The sequence below is a fragment of the Triturus cristatus genome, chromosome 6 (genome assembly GCF_964204655.1).
Source record: "Triturus cristatus chromosome 6, aTriCri1.1, whole genome shotgun sequence".
Taxonomy (NCBI): domain Eukaryota; kingdom Metazoa; phylum Chordata; class Amphibia; order Caudata; family Salamandridae; genus Triturus; species Triturus cristatus.
This window is the reverse complement of record NC_140589.1, coordinates 926909459-926933562: the sequence shown is the minus strand read 5'-3', so window position 1 is coordinate 926933562 and position 24104 is coordinate 926909459. Positions and strand designations below refer to the sequence as shown.

General features: G+C 43.1%; 1 protein-coding gene across 2 annotated transcripts in view; it reads right to left on the bottom strand.

The window, feature by feature from the left end:
- The window catches only part of AHI1 (Abelson helper integration site 1), a 971238-nt gene that overhangs the window by 600579 nt on the left and 346555 nt on the right, over positions 1–24104 (bottom strand). For both annotated transcript variants that reach the window (XM_085611599.1, XM_085611600.1), the window contains one exon: positions 15071–15211. In XM_085611599.1, the coding sequence (XP_085467725.1) occupies positions 15071–15211 (141 nt within the window). The remainder of the gene's footprint in view (positions 1–15070; positions 15212–24104) is intronic.

The window sequence follows — 24104 nt, the reverse complement described above, 5'->3', positions numbered from 1 at the left end:
TCTATGTTGTATTTGTATTATGGTTGGTCAGACCTGTAAATGCACAGCTTTTTGAAAAATTACCGGACACTGATTATAAAGTAAAAACTAATTTAATTTCTGAATTCTTTTGTTCATGTGTGTATACTCCCCCCTTTTTTGCTCCATGAATGAATGTTTACTGAATGAGATTTAGCATTTATTGCATGTGTAACTAAGCTTACCAATTCCCAACAGAACCATTTTTTGCCTTTATCACAAATGCCCAGGTTCTGAGGGTTACTGGGTTACCCCATTATCTTTAATGCATTTCAGACAGTGAGCAAAACATTTGCACCTCAACCACCAAGTTTTAGTTGAGTCAAAGAACGAGATAAATGAGTCCGTATGAGCCAGAAATTTGCGGAGTGTGCATAATCCCCACTTGGGCACCTTAAAACAAAACTTGAGTGATTCCTAACTGAGGTGCTGTCTTTCTTCGGTCTATGGTTTTTGTAGGGTTAGGAACACGTCTATATCTGTGATGAAGGTGATGTGTATATCTTCTAGAGGTCCCAAAAGCAGATGCGAGCTTAGGAACGATATTGACAGAACTGAGGGACTCTGAATACCTGAATCTCTCTCTAACCCTTCCATTTCCTTGAGCTGCAAGAGCATCCAGACTGGAGGGTTATGTTTTTTAACACGTTTGTTACTGAGCTATATAATGTTCACTGCAGATGGTGATTGTTGTATTAAATAAGATGCGAGCCTCACAAGCAATACTTCTCGGTTTGGTGTCCCCGCCTATAGAGGTCTTTGGCCCTTGTGACTCAAGGCAATTCCGCATAGACAAAGGCTGGATAAAACCCTTCCCTTCTTCAGGATTGTTAAAGTTGGCATCTCTGCTTAGTAACTGAGCAAGTCATGTACAAAGAGAACTCGTGGTACAGGTTTATAATTTTCAAAATGAATGTGTACTGAGGGAGAGGAAAACTGCTTTGAGTAAAAGATGACAAAGCACCGTACAAATATCTTCGTGTCGTATTGAGCTGTTTTGCAATAATTTGGGTCTGTGGTGTGGAATGATTGTACTGAAATGACTAACACACCCCATTATCTGTAGGCCATTATTAAAGTGACTTCCACGGTGAAACTGCAGCGGTGGCTGCCTCACTAGGCTGCTACACTGTCGTTTAGCAGAGATGATAATGATCATTTTAAAACAAGCACTGTCAAAGCCACTTGGCTGCCCTTTGGGAGTTATTAGGTTATCCAATTATTTTTTGCCATGCTGTACAGCATGCCTGATGCTGCATAACATGGGTAAAGGCAATAAACCAATAATAAATACATAAATAATATAAGATGCTGTGACGCTGCAGTTGTGTCATACAGGCACATGCACGTGTGCCCTACAAAATGACACAAAGGAATTTTTACTTAATTGAATCGTAGGTGTGTGGGTGATTAACACGGAGGGCAAGGGTGGATGGGAAGCAACTCAGTGGGGAGAAAGATCAGAAGCAACAAGCAAGAATGTAGGAGGGCGTAGGAGGGCGTAGGAGGAAGGCAGCAAATTAGAGGGCTGGGGTGGGAGGAAGTAAAGCGGTGGGCAGAGGCAACATGGCATGCAGCAGAGGGGAGGAGAAGCAAAGGCAAGAGAGAGCAACGTGGAGGATGGGGAGAAAAATGGCACAGAGAGAGAGAAACAGAGCAGGCAGGGGAGAAGCATACAGACGAGAAGAGCATAGGACAGCAAGCGCATTACAGGAGGGTAAGGGGCACGGGGTGGAGGAGGAGAAGGGGTCAGGAAATCAAGAAAAGTACATGCGGAAGGTATCTGGAACAATGCATGCTGTCTGGTGGATTGCTTATGTTAAAAGAAAAAAGTAGCTCCTTAAATGTGAGAAATGGAGGGACACAATTAAAGGGTCGGTGCTCCAAGGGAGGGGCAGGCATTAGATGGACAAGGCCAGATAATGAATAAGAAGAAAGAAATGAGAGACAGAACAGCCAACCAATGGAAAGCAATGTGCAGGCTCTTAGCCCCTGTATATTATTGTTAACACCCACAATTTGTCTCACAAAAGACAGTGCATACATTGTATAGTAGACTCAACCACAAAATGAAGGCAAAGGTTATAACTGATCCATGGTCTATTAAACACGATCATATTTCCGCATCATTTTGTTTCAAATTGGTCACGTAAGGTTTGTAAAGTTTTAATTTGTTGTACTTGTAATCTGTTGACGTTTGTGCAGTGTAAAAGCAAAACAAAAATAATTGTGCTCCCTATACAATGCATCTGTGAAATAGTTAATTTAATGTGTACAGATTCAGAGAACTTTTGGTATGTTAAAGCAGCACCTCAAGCAATACAATGCATGTACTCTGCAGGAGGCAGGATCATACTCCAAATAGCCAATAGCATAAGGAAAAAGGAAAATACTCCTCCGAGAGGAGTCAAAACCCACTTTATACATATTGTAAAGAATTGGTACCAGCATGTCATACATATTATAGCGCTGTCAAGCAAGATATAAAAATGAAAGCACCCTTTCACCTGCCATAAGCCATTCAGCCCATTTGCTAGCAGGGGTGGTGATATCTGCATAGCTGAAGGGGCCCTTGGCAGTGGCCAGCACCAGAGGTGGAAATGAGGAGCATCAGGGGTGTCGATTTGCAGTCGCCGGCTAAAACTATTTGGGCCATGGCATTAAAATAAAAAATAAAAAATTTGATTGGCTGCAGACAGAAAAGATAGTTTATGGTAATTTACAGAACTGCAACCCCTTCTACGTTAATTGCAGATTTATGATACAGACAGAGCCACTGGAATGATGGGATTCTGTGGCGGCAGCGTTTCCTGCATAATTAGGAATTTGCCCCATAATCAAACATTTGCTGCACAATCTGCATAACTTTCCAAAAGATGTTGTTTCTAGCCCATACAGATCAAAAGTACCTAAATACAAAGCACTGCTTGTAGTTCAGCATAGATGATAGGTTTCTGGTCTCTATACTCCGATATTAAACTGGCACCAAAGATGTGCAACTTTGCCCAGACAGCATGAATCGTTTTTAAAATTACAAAATGATTACATAATACTGGCATCGATAGTGCGGCATTATGTGGGATAATTTGGCTTGTCTTGTTACCTAATTTTGTCAAATCTGCATAATTTGGTCCCCCACTGCCGCATTTTCCAGTGGCATGGTTATAGCTTCTCGTTCAAAGTTATAACCAACTAGCCTTAAGTGATCTTAGTCTGAAGAAGGCTCTTTACAGGCGACATGAGATAAAAGGCATTTGCAAAAAAGTTAGAGCCACTGGTGTTGTAAATTGCAATGTTTATTAATGATTAATTACTTTTGCAGCATTCGCAGTACACTGTACTTTAGCTTCACATGTTTAAAGCTAAAGCGGTGCTTGCTACGAATGCTACAAAAGTAAATAAACAGAAAAAGGCAGGCAGCCGCCATGTTTAAAAAGCCCATATGCAAGCTACAAAGAGTATGCAGACACAAAGGACAAAGCGGTCAGAGAAAGGATACGGTAATAGGCCAATAGTCCATGGGAGGAGTAAGGCACGAGAAGGGGGGACATACACCCACAAGAAACCATAGAAAAGGAAGCTTTTTAGAACGACACACACTATAACCAACTGGTAGCGAGGGAGTGGCCAAAGCCCGTAAAAGTGGATACAGCATACCCCGGAGAGCAGCGCATGCTCTTGGCTAGGCTCGACCTAAAACCGTGAGCATATTTGGGTTTTCAAAAGTAAGGCTACATGGTATACCTAGCCAAGGCAGGTTGACCTTGGCTCTAGATTACGATCAAGCTTTGGGACTCAGTTGAAAAATAAGACCTGTACGAGCCAGGGTACTATACTCACACCTCCTCGATTACACAGCTATATGAAAGGGAAACAAGCATTATCAAAGCCAATAGGTTTCGCCTTTGGTACCTAACGAACGTGCCAAAGGCTTTAGCCATGCAAAACAGCAACCCTGATGCTGTGCCTCTAGGCTAAAGAATGACGAAAAAAAGCTTTTGACACAGTCAGCAACGTCATTTTGTTGGTGTGTGCACTATGCATTCACAAGCCTACAAAATGATACAGAGCCTTTTTTTACCTATGTAGTTACTAATCTGAGGTGGATCAGTAACCAAAAAGGAAAAAAAACACAGGAAAGAGTTCTTGTTATTGAAAGTGGGTGAGCTGGAGGAAGCAACACGGGGGCATGGGCGGGGCAGAAGCAACGCAGGCACATGAGGGTTGGGTTTATAAAGCACACGGGGGAAGCAACATATGGGTGGGTGGATGGGTGCAACGCTATGGAGCAGTTGAGGCAGAAGTAGTACGGTAATGCAGTTGCAATATAATAGGCCCTTATGCCCAATGTAGACTCATGGGTTGGCTCAGGCTTGGCTTTTCCTATGATTTTGGTGGCTTGTCCACCTCTACCACATGGTTCAAATTACTTCATTGTTTTAACTTTGTGTTTGGTGTCATTTCACAGGCCCACTCACTCACAATGTGCAGGGCTCTAAGTGAGCTGATCGCTCCGGGTCTCAGACATGGCAGTAATTAAAAACGGCTACTGAAACGGATCCCTTTTGTGCTCAGTACTAATGCTCTTAACTTTACAGGAAAAAACACTGATCTATTTCTGAACAATGACTGCAAAAATGTTAAGGTAAACCATTAAGGTCTGTGTTTACCTAATCCTACATTGTCTAAGAGTGTTGTTTTTTCCAGGAAGAAGTTGTTCGGTAGTTTTTTTCCCCATAGAACATATCACTATTGGATAGTGCACACTGCCCTGAGTCACCGCTAGGTGTCTGTGTGAGTTCAGGTGTGGGTGGGCGCTTCCAACAGGCCACGATTGAGAGCTCTGGGGTTCAGGCCATTAGGTCTCACGGTGCCTGCTGGTAAGTCGCAAAGGGATTCAGAATATATGCTCATCTAGTCATTGGTCTCTGTGCAGAGCACCCAGAGCAATGGTCAGGTGCCCTAAGTGTGATTTGTAAAAGTCTGCTATAGAGGCATGCACCTGTTCCAAAAATGAAAGTAAAAGAAAATGGAGGGCTTACATGGGAGTGGGTGTGGAGGGTGGTGAAGCGATAGAGGTGCAAGTACGTACATGCATGAGAGAATGAATAAGAGGGTGCTGAAACACGAAAGAGAGGAGGTGTGAGGTACACAGAGGTAAGATTTCAGAAGGATGGTTGGAAACTGCAGTGGAAAGTGATGTGAAGAGTAGAATGGGGTGTCTGAGACACTCTTAAGACTACAACCCTGCCCCCAGACCTTATATTGGTTAATTCACAGTCTCATATTTTCAGAATTGAGATATGTTCGATTCTAATTATTCCAAACAGATGCATTGTTGTTACTCCTTTAGCTGATACTGCTAACAAGCATGGGCAAAGCCAATTAGTTCGGCTTGCTTTAAGTGCACATACATTACTGAGTGATATGCGTAGACGCAATAATAAGCAGTACACAGAGACGCACAAAAATATTACGTGGGGGATAGGCAAGGAAGCACTGGATTTTAGTTTGTGTTTTTAAGCCACACCCTTAATAACGTAGGACACGCCTCTTGGAAAGGATTCCTAGTTACGCTTAAGTCACGCTCCTTTAACACAAACTCCACAAGCCCTGAAGTGATGGTATGAACTAAACTCTCTGCGCGTGATCATTACCTCTGCAGAAGTGGTCTTGAAAAAACATCCAAACCACATTAGTCACAATTTGCCTCATCCTTTCCCTCGTATTCTCGATTTTAAATCACTTTAAAAAGAGTCAAACATTTCCCCGACCCGATCCGCTCCGATGAGCTAGAACAGACTCTGCTGTCATTCGGACCTTCAAAAATCTGTATTTTTTTTAATATTTTTTTAATTCTTCCGTGACGAGCCTGATCCGCGTGCTCTGATGCACGAATTAACCGTTCGTTAACACACTTTTTTAGTCAGAACACCACAAACGGAAACTTTGTCGATTCCCATGAACGTATTTAAGCGCAGCACAGTCCCTTGAAGCTGAGCGTGAAAGAGAGGTGATGTGTATTCAGCAATTAAACGCACACTGACTCATCATTTAATAACACAAGCCCCCTCTCTCCGGTTTTTGACGTAGCCCTCATTTTATACAGTGGCTTATTGTCTCGGAAGGTGCTCAGGGCTCAGTTCGGTTCCACTATACACATCTGCTCCGTGGCGGCGTGCCTACTGTGTATATGCAAACACGGCGGAACAGGTGCAGAATAAAGCCCCAGTGTTTCAGAAGTTGGACAGGCTTTACCTTCTCACTTATTAAAGAAAAGGCAGAAGACGGCGAGTATTGTAATTAATAAAGATCCTCTGCTCCAGGGCGGATGGGGGTGAGAGTGGAGGGGGAAGGGGCATACGAGCTGGCTGTAACGCAACATGTCTGCCAGCTGTGCATCGCAAGTGCATGTGCCATATGGCTGCAGCCTGCTGCATTACCTGGGACTGTGTTCGGAGGAATAACACAGAGGCGCATGCGCAAAGCTGGAAGAGACCGGACTGAAAAGAGAAGCTCCCTGTGCTGCGTTTAGATGGAACATGGCTGGCCTGGCCCATAAACTTGAGGAAAAGAATGACTAATATTTGTGAAGGGAAACAACAATCAGTGCTTAATTTGAACAATTAAGCTGTAAAAACGGCTTGGGCGGCAGGTATTCATCACTTTTAATGTATATTGAATGAACAAAAACAACTATTGTTGTGTTCACCCTGAAAGCAGGCAAACAGCACCACCATGTGCCAGACTGCAATAAGTGCCAGTGTTGACAATGAAGTGCAGTGCAGTGCACCGGAAACCACATGCTCAAATTAAGCACCGACACAACATACGTTATTAGACAAAAGAAGACTGCTGCATCAACCACACCACACAATACAATCTGTGGGAGCTTCAATGCAAGGCCTGACCATGGATTGGACAATAAGAACCTGGCAAAGGAGTTTAGTGCCTGGGATTTACCGGGATGTTGAGATGCACTGAGGCAAGTGCAGCAAGAAAGGGAGCCATCTCTCTGCCATGATTGCAGTTGGTGGCCAACATACACTAAATTGCCAAACCAAGTCCGATCAGCCGACTCGTAATACCTTAAGGGCAGGGTATACAACTAGTCTTATCGGCTAGCTCTTGAGCCATCTGGACTCATTACAACTAGTAAAAGAAATGGTTGTGGAGCAGAACCTGGAAAGAGACTATGACCCACTCATGCATAACCTCTTTGCTTCTACCTAGGTTAAATCTGACAGCTCACTGCTAGTGGTGTCGATGGACTTGTGGCATTGACAGAGAAAATCATAACAGCTACCGTGAGGTGGTGAATTGAAAATTACTCAACCTTGCGCCATTTCAAGTATGGTAGAGGCTTACTACAAGGTGTTTTAAAGATTGGACCAATGCAGGGCCCAGATGTAGGCAAGGGCTTTGAAAGCCTGCCTATAAATATCTCCCCCAGTTTTGTAGATCGTGGACACCACCATCAAGGTGTAGAATCAAAAACAGGCTGGACTGGTACAGTGAAGCCTGCTTTTAAAAAAAAGCCTTAACTAAGAAATCTTTACAAGTCCTGACATGCGAGTCCAGGTAGCAAGCTGGTCCTAAAAATAATTGCAGATAATGTATAAAAGTCTTGTAGAACAGAAAAAAGAGTAAAACATGCAGAAGGGCATGGGGATCCCTAAAAACAGCACTACATGATAAAAATAGCAGACAGTTCTGGGGACTGGACTTGTGGAGCTACAAAGGAACCCCTATTAGTACACAACAGGGAGTGGGGCCAAATGAATGGCTGAAATATTTTAGCACCCTATAAAGCGACGGTGCTTGCAGTGACTCGCATCTAGTTTCCATGCTGTGACTCCCACACAATTTCCACACTGTGCCTTAACTATTATACAGGGAAGGACAGAGCCTACAAAAAATCTAATTGACCTCAATCAGGATAAAAGGCCAATCGGCTCCAGGACACGAAATTCAGCACACGGTATACTTTTATAAAAATCCAACAAAGCAACGGCCCCGACAGAGACCAGCAGGCCTCTACCGTGCTGAAATCCCTCGCAGGGTACCTCTCCTAAGCATGATCTTAAATGACATGTACTATACTGGCTGTGAATCCCCATCCTGGAGGACAGCAACTATTCCACTATATAAGAAAGGCAGTCGCCTGAAGCCAGCAAATCACCACCTGATTCCACTATTGGATGGGACGGGGAAGTTCTCATAAACAAAATACAAGACTGGGCTGACAGAAATAATGTACTCAGAGGGATCCAGACAGGCAACAGGAGGGGCCCAGGTACTATTGAGCAGGTAACAAGGTTTCTCCGGATTTGTATAACATTCGCCCAACGGAAGAAAGTGCATCTGTACATGACCTCCTGTCGACCTGAAGGCAGAATCTGATTTAGTCAATCAGACTCTCCTGTGGCTGACAGCAGGGTCTACCAACAATCTCCTTGAGGCCCTGGAACGTTTACACCATTAGAATTCTGCCTAACTTAGGTTGGACTGCGCATGGGAATGGACCAGGGCATTCACCGCCAGTGTAACCTCTTCATAAAGGATGCTGGTAGCTATTTTCAGGTCTGAACTTAGACAAGCCGTAGCTAGGAAGGGAAACATGGCAATCATCTTTTTTATGGAAGATGTAGTACTATTATCCCTACCTGAAGTGGCATTGCAGTGCTCTTTAGAAGCCTTCGAATAATGTTGCTGTAACAAACGGTCTCACCAGTACCACTAGTGCTGTTAAACTCAGGTTTATGGCCTGCCCTCTCAGGGCACCCTAAGTTGCAAGGGAAACCACAGTGATGTATCACAGTTCATGATCGATAGGTTCCTCTGTATTCCTTGTAGCTAACTTCTATTTTCTAGAGTTGCACAAATAAATGTGGAAAACAATAAAACCTTACGTCCTCTGAACTGTAGCAATTTATTCTCTCTTCTCTGGTTACTGCTTCTTTCTGGACTGGCCTGCCCATCTCAAGCAGGATTGTTCAATCTCCAGGAGTTTTAATTCCGGATCCCCTCATGAGCAACTTGGTTGCTCTGTGAATGTCCAGTGTAACCGAATTGCCCCCCTCCCCATCACCTAAGTATTCAAAACCTCAGGCAACAATATCACTGCATTCTCCGTGGGAGAGATCGGTGGGACCATCAGAATTCTCAATCTGGCGGCCATTGCAGGATTTTCTAGGAGCTTCACTTGTTCTTCTTGGATCACCATAGCGGGCACTGTGCATTCCATAAACATAAACTCTAATGCAGGCTCCTGATCATGATAAACACGCTTATCAAGTAAAAAAACCTTTCAATCATTTTAGCGTAGACACACTTTCTTTTCTTCTATGATCTTCCTGGAGATGATAACTGTCAATCTATTGGTTCTCTGGTGAGATTCAAATGCTCTAGTTGTACAAACTCTCCCTCGATTCGATTAACCAAGTGGGTGCCCTCAGAACAATTCATCACTGTGTTCAGAGTGTGGCGTCGAACGAGGCATAAAGGAGTCTTGTTTTCATTGCCGTTTTGAGCGTACCTTCTTTAGGAGGCATGGAGACGGGGAGTCTCTACTACACTCGGTAATATGCCCAATGTAGATCACTCGCACATTTTCAGCAATTCAGTGGGGAGCCAAGCATACTTCTGATCACCATTTTCAGCTAAGATGATATAGCCCTTCAGATCAGCGGCTACCGAGGTCATCTGCGGCGTCCCACAGGGATCCTCCCTCAGCCCCACCCTCTTCAATATCTACATGACCCCCCTGGCAAACATCGCACGCAAACACGGACTCAGCCTCATCTCCTACGCAGACGACACACAACCCATCCTCTCTCTCACCAACAACCCATCCTCCGCTAGAACCAGACTGCACAAAGGAATGGAGGAAGTCGCTGACTGGATGACGGACAGCCGGCTTAAACTCAACACCGACAAGATGGAGGTCCTCATCCTAGGCCCGACTCCAACCTCATGGGACGACTCCTGGTGGCCCCCCGCCCTAGGCAGCACTCCCCAACCCACCGACCATGCCCGCAACCTCGGCTTCATCCTGGACTTCTCCCTCTCCATGACCAGACAAGTCAACGCAGTCACCTCGTCATGCTTCAACACCCTACGCATGCTCCGCAAGATCTTCCGCTGGATCCCCACCGACACCAGGAAAACCGTCACCCACGCCCTCGTCACCAGCCGCCTGAACTACGGCAACACCCTCTACGCAGGCACCACGATCAAAATACAGAAGAAACTCCAACGTATCCAGAACGCAACCGCACGCCTCATCCTGGACGTCCCGCGCCACCACCACATCTCCGGCCATCTGAAAAAGCTTCACTGGCTCCCAGTAAGCAAAAGAATCACATTCAGACTCCTCACCCACGCACACAAAGCCCTTCACAACCAAGGCCCCAAGCTCATCAACCACCGCGTCTCCTTCTACGTACCCACTCGCAACCTACGATCGACCGGACAAGCCCTAGCAGCCGTCCCCCGCATCCGCAGAGCCACCGCCGGAGGCAAGTCATTCTCCTACCTTGCAGCAATGACCTGGAACCCTCTTCCCAGCCATCTTTGCTCTACACAGGACCACCTCTCCTCCTCCTCCTTGAGGCAGCTCAAGACCTGGCTGTTCGAGCATTGGCTCACCCCCCCTCCCCCCCTAGCGCCTTGAGAACCTTCCGGGTGAGTAGCGCGCTTTACAAATGCCAATGATTGATTCATTGATTGATACTCAGACCTGCTAGAGCCCATCCGTGCCACTCCTTCAACGGCGCAAAAGGCTGGGGTATTCTTCTACTGACCACCTCAGTGCAGAGACCACAGGATTGAATCCAGGACATCTCCACATCTTGCTGTTTGGTTAGAAACCCTCTCATGGAGCACACTCAGGAAAGGAGTAGGGTCCTACCGAAGCCACACATAAGTATCCTGTGTTTTTTTCTGCACTATCTTGGACTCTTGTATCCAGTGAAGGGACAGGTTTGCCCATCTCTGGTTTTAGGGTCTAGGCTGCGGCTAGAGGGTCCAGAATCAATTGCCCAGGATTATCCAAGGTCCAGAACCTCCAGTGACCAGACCTTCACTAACTGACTTTGGACCCAGAACAGGAGCTGCAGTCAAGAATCTGCGGTAATGTGGCTAACGACCACCCCAGCACATTTGCCTCTAAGTTTACTGTTATTTATTGTTTGTGCATATTCATCAAAAATGCTTCATTATTTTTGTTTTTCAATTTACAAGAATGTGATTTTTTTTTAATATGCTGTTTTGGGTGATATTTTAAAAACATCATGGAATCTATTACACATAAATTGTTCTAGGTAAAGCAAGCTCGAATTGCACAAGTTTTATGCATCTAGCACAATTCAATTTCCAGTACCAAACATGGAAGCGGGCTATTCTTTTGGACATTCAAAAGAAAGGAGGAAGGAAATTCTGTCATTTGGATGACAACAGTGCTCAAGCAAATGAGGGATGCCCAACTCCCCTTTCTGTGCCTGCCATTGTCATTGTGTAGGATGACCCTAGAATGGTGGACTCCAATTTAGATTTCCCAAAGAGAGTTGTTAATATAGGTATATACAATATTTTTATACTGTGACAATACATCCTTCCCGACATTTATAGCAGGACGTACTTGGTCTCATGAGGAAGGGAAGGGGTGGTTTATACTACCCTCACTCCCGCTCATGGATACTCTGTGCCTATCCACCCACTTGCCAATAACTGTAATGGCATATCTGCTCAATTTACTGACATTTTGTACAGTTCCACTTTTAATACCTGTAATTGCTGGTGCAAACCAAGTTACATCAGAAAAGGGAACCACTGCTACACAGTCCACTCAAAGAGGGTCTTTGTACAAAGTGAATCTATACAGTGGGACTTTATTGTAACTCAGCTGTTTGGGGAGAGGAGTGGGACAGGGGTAGATCAGGGAACAGGAAGGGAGAAATAAAATTAGCCAAACACTTGAGGTTGAAGGCGCAAGCTGTGGAAAGCTGGCATGAGGGTTGTCAAGGAAGAGGGCAGACCTGAGATGACCATAGATCGTATTTAGAAGTCTAGTGGCTGAGAGGAAAACATTAAATCCTGTCTTGGTTTGCAAATCTGAACCACCTATTAATTGTATTTTAATGTTCTTTCAAGCATTACAATAACTCTTCTTGATTGTAAAGAATAATTAACTTACCTTCGATAAAGCTCTTTCTCGTAGCGACTTTCCAGCAGCAGATTCCTCACCTTATGCATATTGCCCAATAGCCAGGCAGGATCTGAAAACTTTTCTGCAGTACCTGTTCGCCGGTAGATGGCTTCATGCAGCTTCACATTGATGCCGTTCCACTCTACAAAGGACGTGCAGAGCCTTCACAGGCAAAACTGCTATGCTGTGACACCCGTTGCTCTTGAGGTTGTCTGCACACCCAGACGCACAGCCCCAATAGCAAATTGGTTGTGACCAGTGTACAGATTCCTAGACTTGGATTCTTATTAAAGGGAAGGCTTGAAGGGTCATGAGGAATCTACAGCTAAATCGAGTCTCTACCTGAAAGAGCTTTACCGAAAGTAAGTAAACGGTTCTTCTAATTAATACTTCTAGCCAAATATACCTCACTTTTGAATTGATAATAAAGCAGTACCTATCCAGAGGTGGGTTTGTGAATGGACTCCAACCAGAAAGTCTTGAAGGACTTAGTGCTGAGTGGGCAAAATGTCCCTCTCTGCAAACCTGACTGCCCAGACAATAGTGTTTCGAGAACATAAGGAGAGACACCCATGTATCCACAAGGCAAATGTCCAGTACAAGGACTCTATGCATGCTAATGCAGTGATAGTAGCTTTAGTCTTGGCAGAATAACCACAAAGTACTTCTGAAGGATGCTTTTTGACCAATACATAGCAGATCTTACTGCAAAGCACGATGCAGTGGGAGATGATTCTCTTCTGCAAAGCCTTGCCTTTTTTCACTCCTGAGAACTCTATAAAGAGCTGATTGTCCACCTGGTATTCTTAGGTAAGACCAATAGAAAAGCTTAGAGCTCTCTTGAGGTCCTAACGGCGAAGCCTCCCCTCCTTCTTATTATGGCCAAAACTATAGAGTAAAAGAGAAAAGAATTCAGTTTGGGCATTGGGTTCTCATTCAGAAAACAGGTTGGGGACCTAAAGGTCTATCCAAATTTCAAATGCCTATTCTGGTGGAAAAGATAGGGAAAAGTTCTGTATTTTTGAAGAACAGAGGTTGGTGGAATGTAAGCAATGTTATCCCAAATCAAATCCACTCAGCCACATGCTATGTATGGTGGTTTGAATGAGTGCGAAAGGAATGGTGTTGTATCATATTCAAAGAACTTCTTACAAAGAAACAGGACCGACAAGGTAACCAATTATGTGCAGATAAATCAGATTCATTAGGAGCGGAACAGTGAAACTGCAAAGAAAATTGTAGTTAAATCTGGTAGGAAAAGTATATTACTAAATAAATTTGAAGATTTTATTAATGTAAGATTTATGCCTTTTTTTGTTTGTTTTGTTTTTAGTGATGAAGAGACATGTTGTAGGTTAAGTTGTAGTGTATTATTATGTGTTTGACATGTGCTTCACTGCATTGTTGGTACAGTCTGCCTCAATTTCATTGCATGTGTTCGGAATGTCATTGTGGTCTGGAATAGAGAATGTGGGGCATGTAGTATTCTAGGGGTGACAGTGGCGAGGCAGACTGAGCAGAGACTGCAGCGTAGTGCGGGGCTTCTTGTGAAGTAATAAACTTATCAAACAACTAGAAGCTTCATCTTCGTTTATATGAACCCTACAGCATGACACCGGTAAAAGAATGCTCAGATCAGAAGGGCCCTGACGAGGCAGGAATTATTTCATAAACCACTGCCAATTGGGTTAGAGGCCATCACAGAGGTAGCACATGCAGGGCAGAAGGTGGGATGTCAGAAGTCCAAATGTTCCTAGCACTGCAGTATCCCAGGTTGCCACATTAACCAAGTGAATCCGACATTCTGGTCTTCAGCTAAAAACTGGAGAGAGCATTTACTCCAATTGCTAGTCAAGCATGGCGAGTGCTTCAAGAATTGCCCCTCCATGTTTTCCACTTAAAGGTTTTTTTGGTAAGGGGTCTTAGTTCTCTGCAAGGCTTGTAAGAATGCCTTGTTTGATGAGAACGGATAGGCATGGATCACTGGGAAGGACATGAGTAAACAGCACTTATTCCAAATGTGTCCCCACCATAAGGGTATTTTCCATGTGAAAATAGCTTACTAGCAGCTCAGTTTGTTCGAATTAAAGCAGTGTGGTGGGCATACTGATGCGAGGCAGAGTTTTCGGATGTTTGTTTGCAGCAGCGTGTGTCATGCATTTAGTTGATAGGGCCAATGGGTTAGGGAAGTGCAGGACTTGGTGTGGGCGAGGTGCTAGCGGGAGTATAAAGGCAGCAGTAGCAACAAATAGGTTACCTGGTAAAACTATGTATTCGAAAAACAGATGGGACCGATTGTGAAAGGCTAGTGATGCCCTAGGGAAGACAGAGCCTTGTTGGGCAAGTACATAGTCACTTTGGGTCAACCAAGGGCATCCTGCAGTACAGAAAGAAGTTTAGCGATCTGGTCATTGGTATTATCATCTGCTGTCGCACCCCAAATGTAACCCTAAAGCCCCCCGCCACCCAGGCGGGGAATGTTAAGAGGTAAACAGACATTTAGGATGAGAGGGGGGTTTCTCCTCCAAACAGATGCCAGTAACATGCAGCGTGCATAACAGTTATTGTGTCTTTTCTTTTCAACTTTCTTTGTGTATGTGGATTGTGTTGACACATAGGAATCCACCATCCAGATATTAGCTCAGCCCCAGCCAGCTTACCAACACAAAGGGCTGCCACCCACAAAAACATGATGCTTTCTCAAATACATTTCTTTTAAAACTTAGGAAAAAATTAGTCGTGATAGTAAATTTTGCTAATGACAACAATTTCAAGACTAGCTTAATTGAAAACAACAGTTCAATTGTTCTCTGAAATAGTTTCAGGAAAAGGAAGAATACCCACCTTTGTGATCATAAATATACACAAGTATGGGTTGGCTTTGACCAAAGGCACAAAAGGCTACCATGTGTTCAAGAGGATGAAAGGCAACATCTCGAAGCGGTGATGTATAGGATAGATCCGAATACTTTGCGACCTGGTCCCCTAGAAGAGAATACAAATTTAGTGATGTACATAAAAACGATCAACCTGTTTCTATGGCAGTGCATTGGCACACATTTTCAATTCAGCAGTGCATAAGTAGCTGCGACAAACCCATTGATACCAATAATTCAGAAATATTCATTAAAGGCAAATTAGTTCCAACACAAAAATATACCTAACTTAACCCAATGAATAGTAAAGTAAAAACATTTTTTTTAGCCAGCTCTGAAAATAGACTGCCAGACACCATCTTAAAAATGTGATTTATACAAATAATAGTAACGTCACATTAAGATGCTCTGAAACCAATACACGTTAATAACGATTATGTTAGAAACAGCTTCCAAAAACATGCATGTCTGCCAGCAGACAATGGTAAACTAGGTTTACAGAAAATATTCAGGGCCCAATTCACAAAATTAAATGAAAATGTGAAGATTTACTCATGCGTAAATTTACACTTTGTAGTTATCTTAATACTTATAGAAGGATTGGGGGGAGTGGGGGTTGGAGTAATATTTACAAGTGTAAAGTTACCACTGGTAACTTTTCACACATAGGCAAAGGTCATTGCCACATGGGTGGAGCCCATCCTATGGTAAAGTATAAGAAAAAGTATTAATTAAAAAAAGCAGTCATTAGATTGCATGTCACTACAACGCAGGCATTACATCGCAAGTCATTACAACGCATAGTACCCTTACACTATCTGACACTTACCCTACTGTTGCACTCACTGGAGTAAGAATAGTAATTTTCACCCCTACACTATCCAACACTTACCCTACTGTTGCACTCACTGGAGTTAGAATTGTAATTTTAACCCCTACACTATCCAACACTTACCCTACTGTTGCACACACTGGAGTTAGACTAGTAATTATTACCCCTACGCTATCCAACACTTACCTTAAATGCGATGTAAAGGTATGTGTTGTAATGGTATGCGTTGTAATGGTATAATGCGATGTAATGGATCGTGTTGTATAGGTGGTTTCTAAAAATGTTATGTAATGGCATGCAATGTAAAAGAATGTGTTGTAAAGGATGTTGTGATGTAAAAACTGCGTTGTAAAGGCATGCATTGTAAATGTATGCGTTGCAACGTCATACATTCTTATATAAATATACCAATATAATCTATCTATCTATCCATTTTTTTTAACCTACAGGCGGTTGCCAGTAGGTAGTTATAATTAGGATGTAGTTTCTATAGGAAGAGCATTTTTTGTTTTGCTAATAACTTTAATGTTGTTTGACGAATCCTTGCAAAAATTTCAAAACTAGTTTGACACTCAATTCTGCTGCTGTCGTGAAAGATTCTGGGCAGTCAGTCAAGTGGGGACTGAGAAAAAAGGGTGGGGGGGGGGGCCCAAAACACGTTTCCCCATGTTAATTTCCATAGAAACTTCAGACACAGCTGCAACCTGAACTGCTGAACGGAATTACACCAAATTTGTCAGGAAGGTAGACGTTGGTTCAGGAAAGTGCCTTTTTGTGATTTGGTGCAAATCCATTCAGCAGTTGCAGAAAAATGTGAAGACATTTCCTGTGGTATATTTGAGGTCACGGAGGATAGGCAACCCCTACCGCTCTCATGCTGAGATCTGATTGACTGCCAACACTTCAAACCAGGAAGTGTTGGCAGCCATCTTGTGACTCGGTTAAACTAATAATTGGCCTACGGGTGGGCCAGGTCCTGGGGGCATTGTCTAATTAAATGAGGGTGGGGTGCACAAGTCCCCCCTCCTGGGGCTTATTATGTACCGGGGACCACCACCTTCCCGGGCTTCCTTAACCAAAAAGGCAGGGGATGCCCATATGGCGTTCCTTGCTGCCCCAGGGACCACCATGTCCCCAGTGCTTGTTTATTTAAAAATGGTGTTCTCTTGAGCCACCCCAGCCCCGGGGACCTCCACATCCCCAAGGCTTCAAGTTTAAAGAGCGCAGGGGCTGCCCGGACCCCTCTGCAGCCCCAGGGACCACCACCTCCCCAGGGCTTTTCTTAAATTGAGTGGGGGGGGCGTGGATCCCCTATCCCATTCAAAAAAGGTCTGGCCGCAGAGGATGGGGGGCCCAAAATGGCCCAGGGAAAGGGGGCCACGCCACTCCCTAAAGTAATATATATATTTTTTTTAAATTGCAAAAAAATGCGGGACCAGCAAGTTGCTGGAGGCCCGCACCCTTTCTCTACCACTCTGCAAATGCGCTTCCTGGCACACTGTTGGTTGGTGGATGAAGTCCCATTGGATGATGAGGTTCCTTGGGAGCCAACAAGCCCTTCTGTTATCTCCAGTAAGTCCCACACAGCAGGATTGCTAAGAGGTCTTCGGAGGCCACGCCCCCTTTCTCCACCACTCTGCAAACGCTCCTCCTGGCGCACTGCTGGTTGGGGGATGAAGTCCCCTTGGATGCTTAGGGTCCTTGGGGACCAACAAGCCCTCCTGTTACCTCCAATAACTTGCACACAGTGGAATTGTTGAGAGGTCTTCGCAGGCCACGTACCTCTGTCCACCACTCTGCAAAAACGCCTCCTGGGGCACTGCTGGTTGGGGGATAAAGTCCTCTTGGATGCTTAAGGTTCTTGGAGGCCCAGAAGCCCTCCTGCAACCTCCAGTAAGTCATACACAGCAGGACTCCTGAGAGATGATCAGAGGCCCCACCCTCTTTCTCCACCACTCTGCAACATAATTACTAGTTAAAAAACCATCGAAATTCACTTAAAAAAACAAAGGTTACAGGGATGTTATAGTTAGGAAAAACCGTGAAAATTCACTTAAAAAACCAAATGTTAAAGGGTCGTTATAGTTAGGCTCAGATTTGACTCATACAAACCCAGTGAAATTCAGGAGATATAGTTACCAGAGCTTTAACTAGAACTTACATCCCTGCAATGCACTGCTTATGCCTAGTGAATTAGATTGTGAACGGTAGTACTGTTGCCTGCTTACTCTACAGTCAAGCAACCTTCCCTAAAAAAATGCAGGTGGTTTAGATAAAAGTGTAAATGTGGTGTATATTGTGAAGATGACATAGGGCATAGTTGCCAAGTACGATAGATACTTGTGTACATTGTTTGGTGTGTCTAGTATTTGGTGACAGTATAGTAGGTAGTGTTGAGGTTCTCTTTAGGATATGGGTGGTGGTATACTGTGTAGGGGTCCCAGAGTTTGCAGGTTGCGATGTAGGGCATACGGTGATGGGGACTTTAAAAGTGTATCAGCGGATGGAAGCAAGATTAGCTGTGGAAGGGGATGATAATCTCATCACTAACATTCGCCCATCCTACTAGGCTGATCTTTGATTGACTGTTCCGCTGCCAATGCACTACCTGTGCCTATAGCCTATCGTCCCTCTGCAGTGTGAGTAAACTATCCCAGCCCTGCCACAATACCTTTAGTTCCCACTCTCCATCCAGCTCCTGTTGTACCCTACTATCAATCATACTTCCCCCACCCCCATTTGCCCCTGTGCCTTTGCCTTCTCTCTTTTTCCCCAACTGTTCTGTTGACTCCCGTCCCTTGTCTTGGTACCATGCCAGCCCGTCTGGTTGTTATTGTCCCGGTCTACAGTGTGCAGCTTTCAGTGACTGGTCCTATTGCCTTTTCCAGATCACCTTTGCCAGTGTTGAAGGTCAGCACACTGGTTTATTTCCAGCCTGAAAGGCTTGAGGTCAACAGAATTAGATCCACTGAGTTGGTTAATGGTCACATCTGCAATGACGTAAAGCGAGTAGAGTGATAGCAACCACCAAAGACCAAAGTAATGAGTACTTCCCCACATAACCACCATACTCAAACATAAATATACAGCTTATCGCCCTGTATATATGCATTTTGTTGGACTATAAATGTGGACCTGCATATGTGTATTGCTTTGTATAAACGTGTATAATAATTATATTTTTAAATATATAGATATTCACTAGTTCTGCTTAACAAATATATATATTACTGTTTAACATGCATATAAGTGACTGCATAAATAAGTATACCTTTTATCATAACTATTTATCTACAATTGCTTCACTATTGAATTACAAAAAGAATAAAAACAAATAAATTAACTTAAAGTACAGCAACACTTGAAAGTCTGAGTTGATTGAATACAATTAAATCTACTCTACATATATTACAGACGTTATATATGTATCCCTTCCATATACTTATATATCTCTATATTTATTACTTTGCTTCTAATTCAGCATCTCCAATGCACTACCCCATATCTCACCCTATACCTCTCACAATATATCCTCTACCTCCACTCTGACTCATCTCAAACCTCCTTCTACTACTCTCTCCAATGCACTACCCTATTTCTGACCCTATAATTCTCTCAATAAATCCTCTACCTCCACTCTCGGACTCATTTCAAACCACAATAAACTACTCTTTCCAATGCACTACCCTATTTCTCACTGTATACCTCTCTCAATATATCCTCAACCTGCACTATCTCATCTCAAACCCCATTCTACTACTATGATCCCCAACATAACCCTTTGCAGACTCTTCCCTTCTCTGCCCATCCTTCCATCATCCAATACTTCTTTTACTATTCAGATCTCCAAAACAAGCCTTTGTAAACCCTTCCCTCTGACTCTTCCCCCTCCACCTCCCCTTTACTCATACTAAACCTCCTCCTACTGCTATGAGCTCCAAAAACAAAAAAAACTTTCCAGACCCTTTCTTCTTCTATCCCTCCACTATCCTTTTCAATCCAAATAACAGACTAACATGTCTACTGCTCAAATCAATTTCATTTTTCCCTATACTAATTCCCCACTAATCCTGTTTTGGGTTCTGGAGTAGCGTGCTACCCTCTGAAAAGCGCTTTAACACCTCATTTGGGGTACCAAGCGCTATCTAAATGCATTCCCTTCCTTCTTCAATCCCTACACTATCCTTTTATAATACAAATAACAAACTCACATATCAACAAATAAAATTAATTTATTATTTCCCCATACTAAGTCACCACTAATCCTTTATGGGTTCCGGAGAAGCATGCTACTCGCCGAAAAAGCACTTCGACGCCTGGTCAGGGGTAATAAGCCTTATATAAATGTAATCACAAATACATCACTCATGACATGGTCAGTGACATCACTGACTACATCACTAAAGACATCATCCACAGAACCACTCACACCCCCATACAACCTCTCATACTCACATTCCCACATAACCACTCACATACCCATTCATTGACCCATAACAGTACTCACACACCCAGTCACTCCTCCATAGAGGCAATCACACACCCACTCATTGACTTATACTGCCACTCACACAACCATTCACTCACTCATACAACCAGTCATTCACCTGCACAGCCATTCACATAGCCACACACTCAACCATACAGCTACTCATAAACCCATTTATTTACCTACACAGTCACTCACACATCCACTCACTCACACAGCCACTCACTCACCCATACAGCCTCTCAACACAGCCACTCACTCACCCATACAAGCATGCTCACATTCACTCACACGCCCACTTACATACCCATTCACACATCCATACAAGCACACACATATCCGCTCACTCACCCATAAAGTCATTCACACAGACACTTACTCTCTAATACAGCCAACGCACTTAACCAAACACCCACTCAAACAGCCACTCACTCACACTGTCCCTTACACATGGAGTTACTGACTCATATAGCCATTCAGACACCCACTCACTCACCCATACAGTCACTACACACCCACCTACCTACCCATAGAGCCACTAACATCGCTGTTCACTCACCCATACAGCCTCTGACACATCCACTCACAGCATCTCACTCACCCACACAGCTACTCACACACCCACATATACACCATACAGCCACTTACACACCTATAAACACAAGGATACATACAGTCACACAACTACTCAATAAATGTTAGAAGTAGTATCACTCAGCAGTAGTGCACCTAGTATACTATACTTTTGTAGTAGCTTAGTATATATATTTAACACCCATAAACTCTTAAAAACACACTCACTTGATGAGGTCATTTGAGAGGTCATCAGTGATTTCACTGACCATATCATGAGTGATTTAATATGTGAAATCATAAGCAGTGCATTGTGGTAGCCTAAGTTATAGTTACATCTCAGGTAACTATAACTGCTGAATTTCACTGGTTTTCTATGAGTGAAATCTGAGCCTTACTAAAACGTCCCTGTAAGAGTGAATATATATATACATTCACTGAAAAAAAACATAGGTTACAGGGATTTTATAGTTGGGAAATGGAATTAAAAGAACCATAGAAATTCACTGAAAAAACAAAGGTTATACTGACATTATACTTACACTCAGATTTCACTCATTCATAACTATAGAAATTCAGCAGTTATAGTTACCTGAGGTAACTATAACCTAAACCCACACAATGCACTGCTTATGACATCACACCCCCTAGAACGTCTCATACACTCACTCCCGCACAGCACTCGCATACCAATTCACAGACCCATACAGGCACCCAAAATCAAATCAAAACAGCTTTATTCGGTATGAAAAAAAGCATACTAATAATTTTTTCCGTCTCAAAATGTTACATTGTTACATTGACCTAATGGAGCATTATGAAAGACGTACACAACAATAAAAAAGATAAAAACAAAGACAACAATATTTCATAAACAGTCTAAGCATCATGATAAAGCACAAACTATGGGCATGTTTAGGTTAGCTAATAGACATCACATAAAGTGCAGTGTGCAAAGCAGCCTACAAAGACATCGATGTTTCATAATCAATCTATGCATCATGATAAAGCACAAACTAAGGATATGTTTAGGTTAGCTAATAGAAAACACATAAATTGCAGTATGCAAGCAGCCTACATCATAAGGTGCAAAAGGAAAGCCTATATCATAGTAATATGTAACGTGCAAAATTGGCAAACAACTTGATGGGGATAAATCGCATTTCATACTAACGTAAACATTTCTGAGGGTAAATATAAAAAATAAATTGTTGGTATATATTTGGGTTAAAAAATTGCACATTATGCTTCGCCTAGATAAAACAACATACAAAATGGCCTATTTCAGAGTGCATGATAACATTTATCGATTATAGCCTTTGTCGTGAAAGAAGCTACTATCTAAAAGAGTTAAATGATATTTCAAATAATTCATTCCTCCAGATTGCTTCCACATGTCATAATGAATGTCTTATTAAGGTTGAGCTGGAGGTCCTTTTCTGACATGAATAATGCTAATTTTTCTATTAGACGTTGAAGGCCATTCGCTGTCCTTGATAAATGGACAGCGTCGTCCGCGTATAAAAGTACCGGAGTGGGGCGCATTCCGATTTTTGGGACATCAATCAATTGCTTTTGTAGAAAAATATCTATATTATTATAAACCAAAACCTGAGGGTAGAGGCTGATCAAATCCGCACACAACAAATGAATGTGGTTACTGGTTATCCAAAAGTGCACGAAAACCAGAGAGTACTTCCCTCTTTACTCCCTAAACGTAGGATCAAGTACTACAACAACATTCAAATACAAAAGGTTTTCAGCACTATATACATTTATGTAAGCACAATATGGCGACAGCAACTCAGTAACAGAGACATCCAGCACGAGATGTGTATTTCATGAAGAAATTTTCTTCTTTATTTTTCTCAGATGAAAAAATCTTTACATTTCATATTTCATGTCCTTATAGCCAACGCGTTTCGTCTCCCACGAGACTTCTTCAGGGCTTACATACGTGATATATAGAATTTTTTCTTTGATGTTCATATAATTCGAATTCAATAGTCAACGTTTTCTTTAGATCACTCAGTCTTCGGCAACGGTTTGATAGCCGGCCACATGCGTAGTCATCACCCGATTTTAGCAAAAATCAGGTGATGACTACGCATGTGGCCGGCTATCAAACCGTCGCCGAAGATTGAGTGATCTAAAGAAAACGTTGACTATTGACTAAAGAAAAAATTCTATACATCACATGTGTAAGCCCTGAAGAAGTCTCGTGGCAGACGAAACGCGTTGGCTATAAGGACATGAAATATGAAATGTAAAGATTTTTTCATCTGAGAAAAATAAAGAAGAAAATTTCTTCATGAAATACACATCTCGTGCTGGATGTCTCTGTTACTGAGTTGCTGTCGCCATATTATGCTTACATATATCTATATTATTAATATATAAAGAAAAAAGGAGGGGCGCTAAAACGCATCCTTGGCGAATTCCCAGCATAACCCTAAAGTCCGGGGTACATTCACCCATGGTGCCATAACGTACTCTTGAGGTAAGGTAAGTGTAAATCTGGGATAAGTATATTATAATATCTACTGGGGCACCTAGTTTTTTCATTGTTTGCCATATTTTGGTGTGGTTGACCAGATCGAATGCACAGGTGAGGTCCACAAAGCAGAGGTGTAAAGCCCCTTCCTTGGCCAAGGAGTATTTTCCAATCAGTAGCTCCAGACTTACACATTGCTCCACCGTCCCAATACCCCTTCTGAAACCGTACTGTGCCTCCGTCAAGATGTTATTAGCGTCAGCCCAGGTTGCCAGCCTTCCCAGCATGATTCTTCCCATCACTTTGGAGGTTGAATCAAGAAGGGATATTGGGCGGTAGCAATTAGCCTTACTTCTGTCCCCTTTTTTGAAAATGGGTACGATAGTACTTTGTACCCAGGATGCAGGCATCACCCCTCCTAAAGTAGTATTAAAAACCTTTAATAAAATTGGTGTCCAAAAATCCATATCATGTTTAAAAACATCGATGGGTACCCCATCCGGTCCAGCGGCCTTCCCATTGGCGCTTTTTTTCAAGGCTGTTTCAATTTCTTCTAGCGTTATTGGGAGTGAGTTTACCGGCTCAACCAGGATGATATTGCTGTTATTACAAAT